This window comes from Bemisia tabaci, chromosome 1 (assembly GCF_918797505.1).
Source record: "Bemisia tabaci chromosome 1, PGI_BMITA_v3".
NCBI lineage: Eukaryota > Metazoa > Arthropoda > Insecta > Hemiptera > Aleyrodidae > Bemisia > Bemisia tabaci.
Genome location: NC_092793.1, coordinates 79608980 through 79630269, shown reverse-complemented (window position 1 = coordinate 79630269; position 21290 = coordinate 79608980). Strand labels below are relative to the sequence as shown.

Here is a 21290-nt window from a genome sequence, read left to right as displayed (position 1 = left end):
AACAATTCTCACCTCAATAATTTATAGACACGGGAGTGGGACAGAGCAAGGAAATGACGCTCGTCATTGACCTGATTGAAAAAAAAACACTGGAAATATCTACCCGTGCGCGAGAATTTCCGGCGAGTTTGCGCCTCGCGCCATGGCGCCTTCAATTTTGCAGATGCAACAAGGACATCCATCGAGTACGAATAGTTGTATCTCTGCGCCGTCTCTTGCGTGAAAGGCGCAGAGATACAACTATTCGTACTCGATGGATGTCCGTGTTGCATCTGCGAAATTGAAGGCGCCATGGCGCGAGGCGCAAACTCGCAATGCTCTGCTTTACGCTGTCAGAGAGATGTCGCTCCTCTACAGCAGAAAAGTAAAAAACGAGTCTGGATTACGCCTCTCCCGCCTTAGGCTGTGTTTTTTACTAAGCCTTTGAAGCACCACTACAAATATAAGACAATTGGAAACGAAAATAATACGCATGAAAACAGAACAAGGGAATGACGCGAGTTAATGACGGCGCAGAGATACAACTATTCGTACTCGATGTATGTCCGTGTTGCATCTGCAAAATTGAAGGCGCGATGCCGCAAGGCGTGAACTAGCAAATTCATAATTTAAGTTTGCTTTAAGTTTGGTAGATCGATTACTAAAGGCGTCAATGCTAAATATGTTACTGTGCTAGATGCATTTGACGTTTATGGAATGGATTCGTCAGTGAAAAATTTTGAGGACTCTTTTCTTTAAAAAAGGAGCACTGTCCAGTTCGTGAGAGTCTAGGAGTCCATCTGTAATGGTTGTATTTATAGTCATGCTTTGAACAGCTCCTTTCCTGAGGAAGTCCCATATGGTTTACAGGCTCAGAATGGGCGGTTTAAGGAGATCTTTGATTTAATAAAATGGCACACTTTATAATTACATACCATATTAAATTGTTGAAAAAGATCGTATCTCCATTCCAAGGTTGCAAAATTAACTCAAACCATTCAATTTGCGCGATTTTTGTCCAAAATTTGTCTGATTTTTGCATGAGATCAGACAAAAAATACGGACAATTTTTCGTTAGAGATGCTCGATATTCTCCTGGTAGAAACTCGATTCCCCAGGAGAAATTTGGCAAAATTGAAATGTAGTTACGTTCTTTCGTGCGGGAAACAACGACCAGTCCCAAAACGGCATAGTGGCATGTCCCCACATGGACATAGGATTGACAATAACTAATAGCCACCTCGTCACCCCTGCCTCCCTCTCCATCGCCTTTCTCGGCTCCATAGGATATTGCCCACGACAATTGGAATATTGAGACAGCGCACAACTTCATGTGAAATATGATTCATCCGACCATAATGCCTCTCTCGAATTGACTCTTGCCCTGTTATCCTATCCCCTCTCGAGCCATCGAGGTGATCCACGGGCCTTTGAAACCCTTCCAACCAAGAGTTACTTAAGCTCGAACGAGCTTGATTTTTCATAGAGGTCAGTTACCGTGTATGAACTAATAGCATTGAGACAACTTTTATCGATATTTTTACTTAAGCATTTATTTATTATTTTTTTTTTATTTATTTATTTCTTTTTAACTTTCGTTGGGTGCAACCTTAAATGCGATTAAAATAGTCCAGAAAAAGAAAGTAAAAAAAGAAGAGGGGGGAAAATTGAAAGTAGAAACAAAAACAAAAAAAGACAATCAGAGCACTGAATATTTCAGGTCATCGACACATACCCTCGGTCATGTGACATTTCAATCTTCCATTTAAGCTCAGTATTTTGAATGTGCATTATCGTTTCCTTAATGAACGAATCCAAAAACACTGAAAAAGCACTTATCAAAATTACGATATAAGATTACTTTTTTTATCAAAACTGACCAAACGTTTTTCTCTTGTGGCTGATGAGCTTAAATGCTGTTACCCTTGTTCATGAAAGAAATTCTACCGACCAACTTATAAACGCTATAACTCCATTCCAAATTCTGCATTTACCCTTTGCAGTGATTGCTTCACTATAGAAAAATCTGATCTGATACATACTTCATTTTTTCAATCAGAAGTTTCAATATTATGCCACAATCAATCTGAAAATACCAGTAATGACTGTTTGTAGGTTTTTTATGATAGTGTGTTTCGTCGAAAAAATTTAAAAAACGTAGAGCGGTGTTACGGCATTTTTGCTGTAGAGAATAAAATTGCCATTTTAATATTCTTGGCCAGTTTAAAACAAAGGCTTATTTCGATTTTTCGCCCTCCAATGGGGCTTCGCACAAACAGCCACAGAGGATATAGAAAAAATCTCAATTAATAACATTCAGGCAGAAAATAATATACGATTTTAAAGGTGAATAATTTTGGTGGATTTGTAGTCTCCACACGGTTGAAGCCTGGAAAAATGAGTCTACCACACCGACAAGAGTGAAGCCTTCCTCGGTTTGAAAATTGCGCTCCGCAGTTTCCAGGACGGCATTTGAATTCTGATTAGCCTCACACGAGTTTTGACAGACTTTAATTGCTCATTCTCAGCGCACACTTTTCAGCCGCGGCACCTGCTGCTCAAGATAATAGGATTCCGTTCTTCATTCAGCCTTGAATGGTAAATGCGCGGAGAAAAATAGAGTTTAAAGAACGAATTGAATCGTCCTATATTCGGATAGCTTGCTTGATTCACCTCAAACCTCCAAGTCATACAAGTCTCTCCTCCTCTCCTACCCCTTTTATCTTGACAATCCCCCCCTTCTCGCCAAGCGCGGAGCCCCCGAGGTGGGTGGGCCCACACTGCGCTCATCTGCATAATCACCGTCTCTGCTTTTATGGGTAGCCGAACGTGCACATACGGCTACGATTCTATAGTCATTGCGATTTTTCTTTGCTCTCTCGAATCTCACTTTCCACCTTTCTCATGCCACACCGTAAAAAATGTTGAAGCAACATTCGCACCCCGAAAATTTCGGCAGCTGGAGCCGATATTTGTGGTACCGGCTAATGAAACTCGGCAGAGCTGCCGAATGCTCGGTAGACTATGCTATGCTCTCGGCAATTTTGCCGAATTTTGGTCCCAGCTGCCAAAATTCTCGGGGGCGGATACGCCTCAAAATTTTTACCGTGTAGATAGAAAAAGTAATGAAGACAATTCATATAAGATAAAACAAATCTGTAGCTAATCAGCAATTTAAGAAAATTAATCTAATGGCAAATTATAATGATCGTGGTTATAGTGTATTTTCAGTGTGAACATTATGACGGTTGATTTGTCAGAGATGTTTTATTTTTGGTTGAAGAATGAAGAGGGTAGATCTACAGTTAGTGTCTTAGTGATGGAATTTTCGCAGTCTATTGCTAGAATTGTACTGAAGGGCTGAACCAAGGTCGGTCTCGTGGAAAGGAACCAGTGGCGTGTAATGATTCTAGAGAGAAATCAGGAATAATTCACCATGCGTGGCTAGGTCCTTGACTTTACCCCTTGGTCAGTTTGCCTTCAGTTTTCCATGTAGGCAAATCGAGCTCCTTCGGGCTATATAGTGGTATCACTCTCAGATGTCAAGGTTGCTCCAGGAAAAAAGCAGAAGTAATTCACCAAACGTGGCGTAGCGCCGTGACTTAACCGCACGGTCGGTTTGCCTTCAGTTTTCAGTATAGGCAACCCGAGCTCCAACGTGGCCGAATAGTGGTATCACTCTCAGATGCCACGATTGCTTAAGGGAGAAAGGAGGATAAATTCACCAATCGTGGCGTGGAGTGGTGGCTTCAGTTTTTGCAAGTTATTCCTTGAAATATGCCGGCCTAATTCAATGAAATTTTGAATATCCCTAGATATTGATATCTTTCAAATTGTTGAATTACGCACCAGGGCCGTTCCTGCCGCAAAGACACCTCACAAATTCACAAGATTATGAGGCACCTTTCGCTGCTAGACCACAGGAGGGACCCATCTATTCTCCGGTTTTTCAAGCGTTGTACAGCACCTTCTGGCAACAACCCGCGTAGCATCAATTCTTCATTTAATAAGTCTTCCTCTCTCTATCTCCCACTTCCCACTGCTCTCTCCTCGTTCATTCTTCGGCTACTTTGTGTAACCACCACTATTCTTCCTAAACCGTTCCCCTCCTCTCCCCACACTCTGCCTCTCCTTCTTCTTCACCAACAACTTTCCGTAAACACACCACCTGTCACGAACCACCCATCCTCCGCTCCAAAGTTGGCAGTCATTTTCAAGTTAAGATCCCTTGATTTTTATGGACTGAAACACGCTTATAAAAAGTCATGCAACGTTGCCGCTAAACGTAAAATTTTTAAAATTCCGACGAAGTCCCATTTATTTGAAGCAATCAAAGATTGGTTAATTTTAAAAAAAAATATTTAAAAAAGATTATCCTCGCTATGACCATTTTACGAATGAAGAAATCACTGGAGATCTTTACTTAGTTTGAGCCGGTACATTGAAATTATATTAACTTTTTGCACTGATATGGCAACTGCGAATCGTATCATGACAATCGTTCGTGTTCGGTGGCTCCTGTTATTGCTACCGTGTCACTGTTTCGGATTCGCCGGCTTGTGAATGGCTAATTTGATAATCCTGACACACGATTGGCTTCCGTCTGTCGCTAACCGGTGTCGTTGAACATTCCTTCCATGTCTCCAGACGAGTTTTTGGATGCTTATCCTTGGCGTCATTTTTCTTAGTCTCCTTTCTTGAGTGATACTGCTTCTTCTTACATACAGGCACTTTTCCATTACAAATTTTTGAGGCTGGAAATAACAAATGGATGTATTTCTGTCAAACGGAACTATGTGCATTATGACGTGAGCCCTGTTAGGCATCTATTCTTATGGGTCTCATGGTTCATGTCTTATTACACATAGTTCCGTTTGATAGAAATCCGTCCAAACGTCCCCCTAAAACATTTTGAAGAATCCAGGCAATGTAAAAAATCTTCCTTCTGTCACAATGAAACACAGATTTACATCTGGAGGAATTAGGTAAACAAGGAAGTCTTGGATGTGCAATAATTTAACGACCAATGTGACCATGATCATTCGCAATAAACATTGTAATAGTAGACTACTATCAACAGTGCTTCATTGCGCACTCAATCTGATTAGTTCGCCTTCAATACTAAAGTAGGCAATTTTAGCGGCTTACGAACCGTATTAGTTGCTTGCAGTAATGTGGCCGCGTTGATTCGTGGTAAGTAGATTGGTAAACTAATATCTACTAACAGTGCACTGCTTTGCGCTCATTCTGACCCGTCCGCCTTCAATACTAAAATAGGCAATGTGAGCAGCAGTGGTCTCTTAGCGTAATGTGGTCACGTTCATCTGTTTAAAATTAAAACATCATGATGGTGTGACCGATTCGGGTATAATGAAATCTGTCCTGTAAGTGCCTGAGAAATAACCACATTATTTATAGACTTTTAGTGAGTTTTCTTTAAGTATTAACTGAAGTATAAAATATATTAGTTTTAAAATGTTAAAGTAAAACTGTGTACAAATTTCTGAGAAGATTTTCTGTACAGGGATTTGGTACCGACGAATAACGATTTCAGTGGAAAGTACGATATACCGACGAATGACCATTTCGAATTTAAAATTGGGTACTAATTTTAAGTGTTAAGCAATGTACTTTAGGCATCTTTAATGAGCTCAAAGTGATTTTCGCACGATTTTATTCTCGAAAAATTTTCAAACAAGTGTATCTTTTGTACGCAACGGACCCATTATAGTTCCGCTGCGGGCCGATTATTGAAATTGATAGACGAAGCTATAGACAAAGAAGACATAGGGAGTATAAAGCGATCCTATTGGTTGAAATGTGTGATTCTTATAGACTTATAACTATCGGGTCTCTCGTGAGTTGCCGTTTGTTAGTCTACTACCTACTTCCTTTGTCCATTGCAACCACCCGATTCTACCAATAGGATCCTTCCATACCTTTTTGCTTCTTTGTCTATTGCTTTGTCTATCAATTTCAATAACCAGCCCGCAGGTGAAAACCACCCTGAATGTGGCTTGGGGCTACGAATGTTTGGAAAACGTACAATTTTTTCGTCACGCATGTACAACTCGTCAGTTGAGGTCTCAGCTTTATGACGAGTTGGACGATGTTTACAAGGCTGCTATCATAAATAACAGGGAATCAGTCGTAGAAACAAGTGATCATCCGATTGAAGGGGGCAGCCAGCGTGGCGGCGCGGCGTGAATTCTGATCGGGACACCCACGAACCGAGATCACACGCGTCCGGTAGACACACGTCATTCTCTGCGGGAGTGCCAACAAGGGTGCCAGCTATTTGATCGGCTCTTCGACGTACTCAAAATTAAGAAACGCATAATTCGAAGAAGATCCTGGTAATAAATTACAACTATTTGCTGTTGCAAGAATCACAATCTTGACAATATTTAAAACAGCTACTGACCTATCTTTATTTGCTGTTGCAAGAATCACAATCTTGACAATATTTAAAACAGCTACTGACCTATCTTAAAATTCATAAAACCTGCAGGATTTTTCATTGTTTGCAGTAGCAAATCTATGTTATCTCTAGAAAGGATCCGTCGCGAGCAGTTAGTCAAATAAGGGATGTTTTCCATTGCACAAGCAGATAGTCAAATTTTACCAATTTACGAAATTGTGTAAATGAATGGTGAAGAGCTCCCAATTTTTCAATATTTTTGGAAAAATAACTAATCTACGAATTCTTCTAGTTTCTTCCTCTTCGAATGTTCTTTATATATATTCAAGTGATAAAATTCTTAAAAATCTGTATTTTATGACATGTTATAAATTTCAAGATAAACATCCCTCAGAATCTAAAAATCGTTTAGAACACTATTGTATGATGCATATTATTGCAGACAATTTTTCATACGAACATTGAGTTAAAATTAGCAAAGAGTCAGAATTTCAATCTACGTGAGAACGTTTGACTATTTTGCCTGCAATAAATCTATTTCCGAAGGTTCACCACTGACAATAAGTCGTCGTATTGGAAGCTCGTAAAAATTGCCCTTTTTTAAATTTAACGCAAAAGACATTCTTGAACATTCACTGGAAAAAAAGTTGCTTGGATCTAGAGTCCAGACTCTTAATAACATTGAGAAGAAAAACAACTCTTGATACAATCAGATTTTTCCTTGAATCGAAGAGCCGAGCCTCTTGATTTAGGCGGATTTCTTCTTGATTCAAGCAAAAAGTCCGATTGAGTCATGAGTATTTTTTCTTGGCAATGCTTTTAAGAGTCTGGACTATATATCCGAGCGATTTTTTTTCCAGTGTTCCGTTTTCACAATATAAGGCTTTCTTAAGGAAATAAGCTGTTTAAGGAAGGTCCACGAATGACGTGGCACCAGATCAGTTCGAAGTCGGGTGGTCTCTCCCGGGCCCCGATCCGCGGATCCCAGCGCGCGGCGACTCCACCGATATCCATCAAAAATCAAACAATCGACCGATTCTAATTTCATGTCAGCTCCGAGTCCGAGAGCCGTCCATTTATCAAACCATCACTTCTGTGTCAATATCCGTGCGGATCACTCTTCAAACATAGATGCCACGCAGCGGGCTGATTATTTAAATTTATAGACAAAGCCATAGACAAAGGAAGTCATAGTGAGTATGGAGCTATCCTATTGGTGGAAATGGGTGGTTCATACACTAAGGGAGAAAATGATGGACTAACTATCGGGTCTCTCGTGGGTTGCTTTTAGTTAGTAGCTAACTCGTTTATCCATTACAACCATCCGCCTCCACCAATAGAATCCCTCCATACCTCTTTTGTTCTCTTTGTCTATAGCTTTGTCTATCAATTTCAAGAATCGGCCTGCAGGGGCTTGAAGTAACTGTAGCAGTGGGTGGCGTGCTTTGCGATACATCGATTAGTCTGCCATTTAAACTTCTGGAAAAGGATCGATGAACAGGGTGTTCGCAAAGAACGCCTTGATAATCGATTCTTTACGGCAGCTTCATATGAGGAAATATCGAAAATCGATCGTTCACGCTTCGCCACTCAACTGTAGGTTCTGACAAACAGACAAAACAGACTATTTCATCCAAATATTTATTTCCCCTAAAAAGCCAGGCAACCACCTCACTGCGCTATCTCGCGAGTTGTTTAATTATTCCGTTGATCATAGGGATCATTAATTTTGGTTTTTATACCTAGAATTCCTAGAAACTATGTAAATACCAATTATCCTGATTGAAAATAAGAGGTACATTAAATTCAGCCTTTTTATTTTTTCATTTAAAAATTTGGAGTTGAGGTTTTAAAATAAGTATAAAATACCAATAAGGCAGTGAGAGAGAGCATCAGGGCCGGATTAAGGGGGTGGCCACATGGGCCGCGGCTCATGGCGGCAAATCAAGGGGGCGGCAAATTTTGCAATTTTTTTAAATGTAAGTATAAAAAAAATCGGATTCAGAAAAAAAATTACAAACTAGAAAATGCTACAAAATCTCTCATTTCCTGAGAGTATGGTAATTTATACTTTTGTCGGCTTCCAGTGATACAAGAGACAGCACCTTTAATTAGTCGAGTTAAGAGAGAAACCAAACACACAATTTGGCCTGGAACGGCGCGACTTAGGGAGAAATGATGACGAGGACTTGAGATGAAAAGGAGAAGCCCTCGGCGCGGCAATCGGCATGTAACACATATTAGCGCCTACAAGACTGCACGAATACTTCGCGCATTGCGCCAAACACAGTGCGGTCAGCGTGAAACGCATAGCGCCTACAAGACTGCGTGAATACTTCACGCATTGCGCCAAACACAGTGCGGTCGGCGCGGCGCGGCGGCGGAAGTTAAAATCATTAAACCAAATTTTGTGTTTGTTCTTTCATAATTTTTTCGTTCATTTCTTATGAATGGAGGGCCTTGTCCATTAGAGATAGGTTTACGAAACTTGACTTTCGCGCAAAGTTCCGTGACCTTTTGCTAGTAGTGTTGACAGGGCTTTCCCAAAAAATGTGTTCAACACGAGTAAACGCGTCTTATGCACCCCTCCCCCGCTGACATGTTCACGTGATGGTTTTTATTGATGTTTCAAAACGAATGAGAAGGGGGCGGCAAGTAGGAAAATTCGACCCTGGTGAGCAACACACAATTTACCTATATTTTCAGACGATATCTTCTTATGTATCCTAGAACATCATCGATTTCAGATTTGTCAGATAGATTTCATATTTGAGTGTCAAATTTTGGAGCAAACGCTGGAAAGAAAAGTGTATCGATATCGATAGGCTCATTGTGTAAAAAAACATAGCCTTAAAAGTCCATCGAGTGATTTGTGGGTAACGGATTTTTGTAATTTATTTTTGATTCTTATGAGTACTAAGTGGCAATTAAAGTGTGAAATCGTTAGATATTTCCTCTATCTTAGCTTTTTCAACTTAATCTTAGAATTTTGTCTTGAGGTCATGTTCTTGTTTTGAACCAATCGATGCATTGAACCAGTATCGAATACGGTCCATTTTTCATTTTTATGACACCTTTCGAAATTTTATTGACATCTCACGTGACACGTAGCGTAAACTTTTAAAAGCGATCTCAGAACGTATCCCAAGTTTCTTTGACGGCCTTTTTTTTCTCGGCGCAGAACGTGTTGAGACACACATGTTGGTTTTTTTCCTCCACCTGCAATCAATCGGAACGGAAGAGTTTATTTCGCGTTTTCAAATACGGGGCTTAGGCACTGTATGGGTAGGGGTTCGAACCTTGAAAAGGGTCCGTGGGTGGATCGGGGGGAGGGGGAGCATGAAGAGTTGAGACCTGGAAAAGCCTTGTTCGCAGTTTGCTCCCCGATCGGTTTTAATCACGTTATTTATAGTTAGCGAGCACTTTGTATGCAAATACTGTCGCTTTTTGCCCTGGCCGTGGATGCCCGCGACACACGCGACGCCGCGCCGCAGGGATCCCTTGTTAACAGCCCTGCTTCGCGTTTCGCGGATCCGAGTCCGTGATGCCCGTGCGCGAGCCGGGCCGGGCACAATGCAGTCGCCCTCCTGAAATTTATCGGCGTAATCGATGCCGATGCCATCCGTCAAGAGTTGCCACTTCGTGGAGGCGGCTAACTTGCGGTCGTTTACCTATACTCCCGTGTTGAGGAAGAACGCCGTAAGAACCTTCAGGCGTGGCCAAATTTCCTTCAACGAAAAACGTTACTGAGTATTTTTTTCTTAAATTTTTCAGACATTTATTTTCAATTTTATTTAAAATATCTGCAAATTTCAAGGGGAAATATGCTGCTTCGCGTTGCAACATCCCGAAGCGGTTCGTATACCTCAGACGTCATAACGTTACGCTTGATACTTTTGCGATTTTATATTATAGAGTACGATTACAAGGGAAATATGCATCCATATTTCTTCAAAAATACATGTTTAATCAGGGAAGTTTTGGCCATGTCTGTAGGCTCATACGTCGTTTTCATTAGCTTGGCTTTAATGGACCCGAAAAAAACCATCGTGTCTTTAGGATGTGATAAACGGTGGTGTTCTCAAAACACGGATATTCAAAATTCTCTTAGACAGTTTGGGTCAGGTTTAGAAGCATTCTTGGAATTTTCTTGAATTCTGCCTTCTTCAATCTTGACAAGTTCTGTCCCGCCTCCAAATTATTTGAGACTTCTACGAAATTCAGCTGCGCAATGGCCTTGATGACAGGGTACGAGAAGAAAACACCACGTAACAGGCTTGTTCTTCAAAACTTTACGAGAAAAAGAAATCACACAGCAGGAAGTTTGGAAATTACCTTTCAAATAAGATGTAAACAAATATTGAGTCGTATTTTGCGTATGATTAAAACATAAAAGAATGTGGTAAATTTAAATAAATGTACCATACCGATACCGATACCGATACCGGTACCGATAATGTACCATATTCTTTTAAGATACAAGCATTTACAGTTGGACTACATTTTTCAATTAGGTACTAAAATTTCTGACTCATCTGTTAAAACACTTATATGAGTTGGAGAACTAATGACGCATACGTAGTTTCTAAACTGAGCCAGAAACTGTAGTTCCAAATTGCAAAATATAGTCCAGTTAACATCAATTTATAAATGACAAAAAAGCAAATAACGTCATTTGTGTACTGTAAATTTCATTTGATCTCTGTTAAACATATTTAAGCTCATAGTGTGGGTCATAGTCATAGTCATTTAGGCTCATAGTGTTCTTCTTTTAATTTTCTTGTTTTGCCGGTTGAAAATGCGGGTGTGATCCCTGCGAAACGTCCAACGTCCCGGGTTTCCTATTTTAGTTTATGCGTTTCTTTCTATTACTTGCGGCCTTAGTCCCGTTTTAAGTTGTTTCTTTGTTAATGTTTCGGGCCGATTAAGTTGTTTTTTTTTTGTTTTTTTTAAAACATATTTATTCAGCTTATATCTCGTTCAGGAGATAATATCTGAGCCTCTCATCTTGTGAATATTGTTCTCTCCATAATATTTTGAAAGGTAAACTCCGACTAAAACTGTACATTACGTGGCAAGTACGTCAAACTCGTCATGTGCCTTAATTTGGGATTCCAATTTCGTCTATATAGTGGTCCATCGACATGAAACTTCGGCCGAGTAACTGTAATTACCACAACTACCAGCATCAATTCAAAGAAAATAATGCGAAATTAAAACCTGTTATAAGACGGATCTTCATTAAAGATATCATGTGGGAACTTTTGAATGACACTGTTGGCCTATGATTAATGCACTCAACAAGAAATACTGAAACTCACGTTGTTTCTCGCCAAGGATTAAATTTACTATTTATTCATTCATTTCTTCTACAAATCCAGACGCTTAATCCACCTACAAAATTTTTAAATCAGTGCGATTTCCTTCTTTTATCACATCAAAGATTCGCATCATGTTTCTTTGATGTCGTGCGCTCGATAATGACTGCAATTGGATAACAGATCCAATGTTTTTGAAATAAGCTCGTTTTTTGGTGTGCTAGTAGGGTGTGGACGAAGATTTTTGAGAGCTCGGCAACTATGTCAAAGTTAAAGTAAGTCGGCATCCATGAAAAGGTGGTCATTTGTGGGTAATAGGAAAACACGGCCCAACATACCGCACTCCCCAATATTTATGATTGCCCATTACGTGGACACCTGATTTTTTACCGTGGATTTCCTGTGACTGCTACTGAAAAATGCGGTTTTACGACCCGTTCACACAATGGAGTTGATTTCGGCTTATTACAGTTTGTCATGATCGCACCTCGAGCTGTCTCCGGCCACCGCTATCAAAAGCAGCTGCAGCGGGGCCCGACCGACTCTCAAATTCGAAATGTTTTAATAATCGGAACCAACTTTCTTGATTCCTCTTCCCGACGCCGTGGTCGTTCGGAGGTTTTTACCACTCCCCCGGTCATCAATATTCTGTGTCAATTCCGTCTCTTTCCCCCACCTACATCACTTTGAAAGTTTCATTCTCAGGTTAAGGTATGTAGGTGTTCCGGGCGCAGTAAGTAGGTACGTTTATTTATTTATGTAACTTACTTTATTTCATTTAGTTGTTTTTTTCTCTCTTTTTTCTTTTTTTCTTTTTTTGGACGCCGGCATATGCTTTTTTATGAAATTTTGCACCAATAAAATATATATTGATTTTCTGAATGTCTTAAACTTACTCTGTTTGTTTCAGGCATCAGTCAAGTAGGATCCTACTATAATCCTTACGGATCTCTAGGAATGGCAGCGGCAATGACTCAGCAGTCAATATCAGGGCTTCCAACACCATCAACACAGGTCAGCAACTAACAATAAATATTACAGCTCTCCATCTCATTCCCTCTTATCTACTTGATTGACCACTGAAAAATTTGCTGAGGAAATAATTATTTGCTAATTTTTCATTTTGATGACGACTATCCTTTATTTCAGAGAGAACGAGAAGTATAGGCGGTTCTACGGGGGTGCCAGTGGGTGCCGGGCACCCCCAAGCAAAAATTAAGTACGGTTACTGGAACCGTGAAAAGAGGCTTTTGGGCAAGTAAACACGTCAAGAAAAAATCGTATTATGAAGCGCAAAAAATTGGCAATATTTTTATTTCATGAATTTTTTAAATCTGAAAATTGCTCTAAAAAAGACCAAATTACTGCTTTCAAAGATTCTGTATTCGCTCACACTGAAAAAAATCCCAGCAATTAATTGAAAATGTTTTAAACAGAATTAATATTGATAGCCGTGTTTTACAAAGATTCTACTGTTTTTTTTTTATGGTAAGAATGTAGTTTTGCTGGAAAGTTTTGCTAAAAATTTTCTACGTTGAATTTGTAAGTATTTAAGTAAGAAAGGAGAGAAAAAGAGAAAGGAGGGTAGGAATAGGATAAAACTTGAGGGCCGAAAATTAGGCCTCCCCTGAGCGACCGTCCCCTTTGGGGCCGGTCTCCGACATTTTCCACCTCTGGGCACCCCCAAACATGAAGGTCTAGAACCGCCTATGACGAGAAGGTATGAAACAATACAATTATGTGATCAAAATTGTATTAAAAATGTTGATTTGCTGTACTCTTTGAATGATGAAAACACACGATAGAAAGAGATGAGTCAAAGAAAGACTTTTGAAGGATTTTATCGTTGAGGGAACTAATGGTATTGTCACCTCGAATTCAAATATTACAAATAGATATTATTAGCACAGATGAACTTCAAATTTGAATTTACGAAGAGAGCTCAATCTCCAATTTTTTATAACAAATATCCTCGGGACGAGTAAAACCATAAATTATTAATGTCTCAATTTTGCCATGAAAATGATACCTATATCTACTTTATCATCGATACCTCCCACTTTATAGTACCTCGTTGAACAATGATCGTGACAATAGGACGTATTTATACGAAAAGGACCTATGTACATACGGATTGCGTGCAACATAGTTCCTTATAGCATAAAGCGTCCAATGGGAGGAGCGAAAAGAGACTTTTGAACTAGAACACAGAGCTTTTCGTCTGAAATCGATCCCCTCATACCTCCTTTCATTGAAACATAAATTATGGACACACTTAACTACTGGTCCTAGAAATGGAAAAAAGGTCAATATATGTTGCTTAAATCCAGTTGACAAAAAAAGAAATTAGACGCTACCTTTGGCTCCGAGTTTGAAGCCTTAAATACAAGGTTTCACAGTCCGAATTTCGAATAACATTTACGACTTTGGCGAGACATTTTCGAAGAAAAAGATTTTAACCCACGGATAAAATTCAACGGATACACAAACATATTTTAACCACATGTCAAACCAAAACAAGAAATGATACAAGCAACCACTAATGAGGGGCCATTAGTTATTGGCATTCATCGTATGTTTAGGACAGTAGATTTGCCCGTCTGTTCGGATAAGCTAAAACTCCTAGTCTTTGCTCAGCGATAACTTAATCCAGACGCCATAACCGTAATATAGTTAGTACTAAGGCATTAAAAATTTTATGAGTCACTTAAACCCTTGCGCCAGGTTTAAATACATTCTGCTTTACTGTGCACCGATTTTACGTCTGCCCGTTTAGCGTTGATTTATGGAAAAATCGACCTATCCTGCTCCGCCTTTCTCTGCGGGGACTAATTTGCATTGTGCATTAGAGTGCATCACAAACAATTCAGTCGTATCGATGGAATTTGCAGTATTCTCAATATTTTCACACTTAGAGAAACCACTTGGAGCAATTAAAAGTACTACTGTGTCAAGGAAAAACTCAGCATGAGCTTCCAGATGTCGTCATATTTCCTTTTATAAAAATTTGGAATATATTTTTCTTCAAATTGCTCGGAATTTTGGTTGGAATTTAATGTAAAATATCTGAAAATTTCAAGAAAAAAGTGCACTTTCCTCAAAAATACATGCTTTAGCCGGGGAAATTTAGCAACTCTCGGATGTTCGTACGGCGTTCTTCCTTAGCACAGCAGAGAAGGACTCTGCAATATTTAAATGTTACGTGATTTGGGAATCGATTTGGAATTAGGTGATTCAATGGTAAATGGCGAAAAAGTTGCCGAGCTCAAATCAGCTTTTTGACTAAAGCTAAGCTTAAGGCTGTAATATTGGAAAGAGCTTTTCGGTCACGTTTACTTGATTTACACATAGCTGTAGCATCTAACTACTACACTCACATTGTTCCTCACTCGCTCCGATCAGTTCGCCTTCGATATTGCGATAGGCAATGTGAGTGGCTCAGGAGCAGTAATAGTTGCTTGCAGCACTTTGACCACGTATTTTGGTTTACCCACAGCTCTACCGGCTTAGTACTTAACTCTCATTGTTTCTGACTTGTTCCGATTCCCCATCCATAGTCATTTCTTCACTATTTCGATGCCAATCCGCCCCTGAACTCATAAGTTCCTTTCCTTTCCATGAAAAATGTTTGTTTTTCTTGATCCATCCACTCCAAATTCCTCTCATATACAACAATGGTTGCAATCTGAAACTTGCTGGATAAATTTATTACTAACTGTACAGAATACGTCTGACAAAACCTCCAAACAAACGAATGTAAACATCCAAGGGCTCAGTGCCAAGAGACGTATATATCCGTTTAATGGCGGAATTCACGGGATCGCGTCTTTGTCGATTCGATGAATCCTCTAGGCCGTGCTCACGTACGCTTCAACAGAAGTTGCCATTTCGTTTGGGGAGGTCTGGATTTTTCTGTTGAATTTCTTGTTATTGCTGAAAGATTTGCCAAAGATGTTCAAGCGTCGCGACAGTTATGGCCTGCGTTCGCTGCCGTGCTTCTTTACGGGGTGGGATTGGCATGGCGTTCGGCAGTCGCCGCGCCGCACAGTGAATCGAGTCAATAGGAGAGGTCGGACAAAATTTCGAAACTTAAAAACCTCATAACTCCGTTCATACAAAACTTTGAGGTTTTATAAGCGGTTTCATTGATTTCCTCGTGAAATTTTTTTCTGGCGGCACGCCTGGAAATTCAAAATGTGACGAAATAAACATCAAAATTGGCAGTATTAGTAAAAAATTTCATGTCTGACCTCTCTCATTGACTCGATCCACTGTGCGCCGCGGGGTACATTCGCTGAATGGAGATATATCGTCTCTCCTCTGACGTAAGGACGTATCTCTATTTCCACGTGAGTCCTGGGTAGCAGAGAGTCAAACGGGGAACAGGGCTCACGTGTAAATTTAGACACGTCCTTACGTCATATTTTGCGAGAACGACGACTTCGGAGAGTTGAGTACACATCTGGTCGGTCATGCACGCAGCGTCCCCCTCCTCGCAACTAGTTGTTTCCCATACGAAAGAACGTAACTACATTTTAATGTTGCCAAATTTCCCCTCGTAGATTGCATTTTCAACGGGAAGATCATGGGCATTTCCAACTGAAAATTTCACTGATTTCTCTTCTGATTTTACGCGAAAAGCAGACAAATTTTGGACAAAAAGTACACAGGCATATGTTTGTAAAAAATTGAATTCGTTGGCTCCACTGGACAAAGGATTTTGTTTTGATGCTTGACGCTTGTAGATTAGCTAGAAATAATAAGATCCGCCCAAACAGCAACTTTCTACGTACATAATTAATGAATATATCGCACTATAAAAAATTCGGTTTATAACGTCATCCACTGCGGTAGTGACATCCTTGGTTTCTTCCACCTTGCTTTCATTTGTCAGGTAGTCGCACACTTTCACTGGTTACTCAACGAGAAATTCGGATGAAAGCATTGTGGAAGAAACCAAAGGTGCCACTGCCACAGTGGATGACGCCATTAAACGAATTCTATCACCTGATTCCCCTCTGATTATTAATCTCTTGTTAAATCAAAAATTGTCATTATATGTCTTACAGATCTGTTTGTAATGCTAAACTAAAATTATGACAATTTTTTTTGCAGATGGTTCCTGGTTCTATGGAGGCAATGAAATATTCGCTGGAGGCAGCCGAAAAATTCAGACCCCCATATCTACCGGCCTCGACCCTAGCCATGTCTATGTATCCTGATCAGAAATATTTAGACTCGTCAGCTAGCGGCTACACGTCGTACTTAGACACAGCTTTCACCAAAGCGTATCTAGAATCGTCCAAAATGGTCGGGTCGTACATGATGGAGTCCGCAGCGGCGGCGGCAGCATCAAGTGAGTAGAGTGAAACAAAAATAGTTACATACATAAAAAAATTGAGGATTCTGGATCATCGATGAATCCTTGCTCGTAATTTAATAATGCACGATCGATGGAGCTTTTGCACGTGTGGGGGATTTGCGATTTAACTACTTTTCCTCATGTAAAATTTCGTGAGAAACACGATGGTGCCACTGGTTTCCTCTGAATCTACTCCCAAGCTTTAAAAAAGCTCTCAAATTTCGGGCAGTAATGGAAGAGATATCCCTCGCTACGTCGAGAGTCCATCTCTATATCTAGTCAAACTTTCTATGCACAGATAGGGAGAAAATACATTAATAGGGTTGCCACATTATTTGGGAACTCCAAAGTTGGAACCACGGCAACCCTACTAATGTATTTTCTCCCTATCTGTGCATGGAAAGTTTGACTAGATATAGAGGTGGACTCTCAATGTACCGTGGGATAGTGGGATACCCCCTCTATTACAGCCTGAACTTCGGGAGCTTTTTTTGAGTTTGGGAGTTGATTTCAGAGAAGCCAATGGCACCATCGTGTTTCCTGCAAAATTTCACACCGAATTCAGCAATGGGTCAGTTGCACTGATCACACAATCGTGTTTTGATGCTCGATTCATGTAGATTGGCCAAAAATAATGAGATCGGAACGGCATCTTTCTACTTTCAATATTAACCGAGATATTGCCCTTTGAAAAATCGAGTTTTTGACATCCACCGCGGTAGTGACATCCTTGGTTTCTTCCACCTTGCTTTCAGCAGTCATTGTGACGCACATTTGCGCACTAAACGTGAAACTCGGATGAGAGCAAGGTGGAAGAAACCAAGGGTGTCATTACCGCGGTGGATGACGTCAAAAACCCGACTTTTCAAAGGGCGATATCTCGGTTAATATTGAACGTAGAAAGTTGCGGTTTGCACAGATCTTATTATTCTTAGATGATCTACTAGAAGCAAGCATCAAAACACAATTCTGCGACCAGAGCAACTGACCCTTTAAATCGCAAATTCCTGACGCATTCATGAGCATAATTCTTTTTTTAAATGAAATTCAGAAGGCACTAACTTTTACAACCAACACCTCCCAACAAGCATTAAACGCACTGGCGATTTTCTCAAGTTGGGAAAACCGTTTTACCTCCATTAAGCGAATACTCTAGTTTCTTTTACTACTAACTATTAATAAGTTGCTATTATAGCGCTTCTGTGCGCTCTGCGACAGCCAACCACCACTGACAGCGATCTTGCCAGAGCTCCTCCGGCAGATCGCATCTCCTCATTTCCTTCCTTATTCCCTCAATCTACGATTTGGCAGGGCGTCCTCTACGTTTTTTGCCAGGGGGACCCAATCCAGAACCCCCTTATTAGGCAACCGATCATCTGGCAAGATCCTACCTCTATGGTTTGTTTTTCCGCGCCTAAAAATTGACTCCCTGTTGACAGGTAAGCACTACTCGTCACTGGACCTTGGGAAATCCATCTCGGAGACAGCGACCCGGAGCCCATCGCAGACCCCGGACGACGAAGGGAAGGCGGAGGAGCACTCTTCCTCCTCGACCTCCTCTTCCGCCTCACCGGCCACCTTACCCTGGTACCCCCACCCCCCGCCCACGCCCTCCACAGCTCCCTCCGGCACCCCTTCCGGCCTTGGTATGGGGGGCCTCGTCCCCTTTTCGCAGTACGCCAACGGACCTCACTCCGCAGCTCACTACCAATCACCCCCTTCAGCCGCCTCTTCCGACTTCAGGAGACCTCTTTCTGTTATTTTCTGACCGGAGAATTGGAGTTAGACCCTCGTCAATCAGGCACCAGTGGCGTGGCGTGAATGATGGATCGTCGATATTTCCCCATTTGAAGCTATGGTAAAGAATCGATCATTAAGGTGTTCGTTGCGAACACCCTGTTTATCGATCCTATTTCATAGGTTCAAATGGCAGATCAATCGATATATCGCAAAGCACGCCTATCATATAGATAGACGTCGCCCTGTCACTGATTTACTCACATGCATAGGTGCTTTCATGAACGTGTCCTCTGACTCTGTTCAATTTCAACTCGGCCTTCGGCCCGTATAATCTGAATGTCGAATAGCCAGAGAGTCTTTCAAAATGACTTACGTATTCTGATTGAATTCGGTGCGTCCATTAATTTTTATGGTACATGTATTAACGCAGTAACTCCTGCGGACCCATATTTGTCTACTAGTATTTGGTAGAAAAAAACCCAAAACGCATATTCGTGAATCAAAGAATATCCGAATAGTCTATAATTCCACCTAGGTCCATTTTTTTCTATAGCATAAAAGGAAGGGTTATTCTCTCTCAGCATTATGAGGCTGTTATCGTATTGTTGGCCGAAGGATATAAAAATAGTTGGGTTTTGGAGCGGATTAAATGTTCTATATCCTATGTAAATAAATAATTCGATCCTGTCATTGATATGGCATAATTCGCGTATTCTTCGTTGAATTTGATACATTGATTCTTTTTTTCTTGTAAAATATTTTTCTTGCTCTTTACAAATGTAACATGGATGTACGCGTCAAGATTCTTCTAAAGATCGAATTCCGTAGTTTCTTAATATTTCTGATTGATGAATTGACTTTGTATTATACCAATTTCCATAAATTTCGAATAACAAGAGTCTGATCGGCACTATCTAATACCTGTTCGTTCCGTGCTACCGAGTAAAACAGCAAAGATTTGTGCAATCAGCCACATCCACAAATTTTTCCCAATACCTACCAATTTATAATATATTCCAAATCTTTACTGTGCAATCGTATTGGTTGGAAAAAGGTAATTTACGGATTTGGGCGTTCCCCTGGAAATTTTGACACAATCTTGTGAGACAAAATCAGAATAAAACAGAAAAAAATAAAATTCCTCATCGTGATTTCATTGAAACGGACTATTCAGGGACCGAGAAACCCCAGTTCAGGTCTTGGTCAACTCCCTTTTTTTCAGATTCTACCTCAAAAAATGTATTGAGAGAAATTCTTCTAATAAAAATTATGTTGTAAAATATTGTAATTATTATGTTAATCTGTTACGCTAGTCTTGGTTTATATTCTATGCTACTGTCTTAAAACTTGTCATTCGTTAGCGATCGACATTCTCTTTAATCATCAAAATTAAGTAATTGTCGGTAGGTTTTATTACTCAGAATGAAAACTTTCAAGAGGAACATCTCGATAAACTTACGCAGTGTTACCCGTTGTACATAAACTTTTTAGATCATTCGTATTCTTACTGTGTTTCTCACTGAACAAATTTCATCATAACTTACAGTCACCTCGTAACACTTGTTTTTACATGGAAACTAGCTTCGCTCTACTCGTCTCGTAGAGGGACCGATAGTTATTTTTTTCTCTAATGAATTAAGAATTTCAATTTTGGAGGAAGATAACTTTTCTTTGATGAGAGGGCGTTTCATTTTGTAGCCAACAAGTCAAAAGAGGTGGAGGAGATTAATTAGCCCATCTTCTGCACAATTTTTTCCTCAAAAAGGTAATATTTCCGTTAAAATGTTGGTGATAATTATTCAATACTTTGTTATTCACTAAGCAAATTTCGTAAATCCTCATTTCGGAAGAGGACAAAAAATTTACAAAATTCCAGCTAGCGCAAGACAAAGTTAGAGTTCTTCTGAAAAGAGCACTTCGAAAAATACATTTTTTTTTTGTAAAATATATAAACGTACTTTTTAAGTATATAATGTATTGTTGTTTTGTTACAATATGAGCAAATAAAGTTACATTTGAATTCAAATGCTTTTTTGAACGTTTTTTTCGGAATTTCTTGCTTAAAAAAACGTAGAGCTGGATTTCCTAATTTTTGTAAAATAGCAATAGTGAAAACTGTAGCTCATAACCTGATCAACATCATTAATCTTATCGATACAGATATTTTACTGATATATCACGATGAATTTAAAATCTGGAGCTAAAAGGAGAAAATTAGGATTGATTTGCGTTACGAATGAGATTTCTTCATTTGTCAGGCGTGCAAAATTAACCTTGTTTCGTTGATTAACATTGTTATCTACTTTGAGAATATGCGGTCGCAATGAATGCGATGCTTAAGATCTGAATGCAACACGACAGATGCTCCATTGATCATAATAATCAAACACGAAGGTCCCGTTCGTGCACTAGCACATGTGTGCTTTCGTGTGACTCAATCTATCATGCAAGTTAATTAAAACTTGTTAAA

At 39.9% G+C, this 21290-nt stretch overlaps 1 protein-coding gene across 3 annotated transcripts in view; it reads left to right on the top strand.

Annotated features, from left to right (window-relative positions):
* The window catches only part of LOC109044014 (uncharacterized), a 42338-nt gene extending 21492 nt beyond the window's left edge, over positions 1–20846 (top strand). For all 3 annotated transcript variants that reach the window (XM_019061468.2, XM_019061467.2, XM_072306268.1), the window contains exons 4-6: positions 12629–12732; positions 16834–17074; positions 18520–20846. In XM_019061468.2, the coding sequence (XP_018917013.2) occupies positions 12629–12732; positions 16834–17074; positions 18520–18848 (674 nt within the window). In that variant the 3' untranslated portion in view covers positions 18849–20846. The remainder of the gene's footprint in view (positions 1–12628; positions 12733–16833; positions 17075–18519) is intronic.
* The last annotated feature ends 444 nt before the right edge of the window (positions 20847–21290 follow it).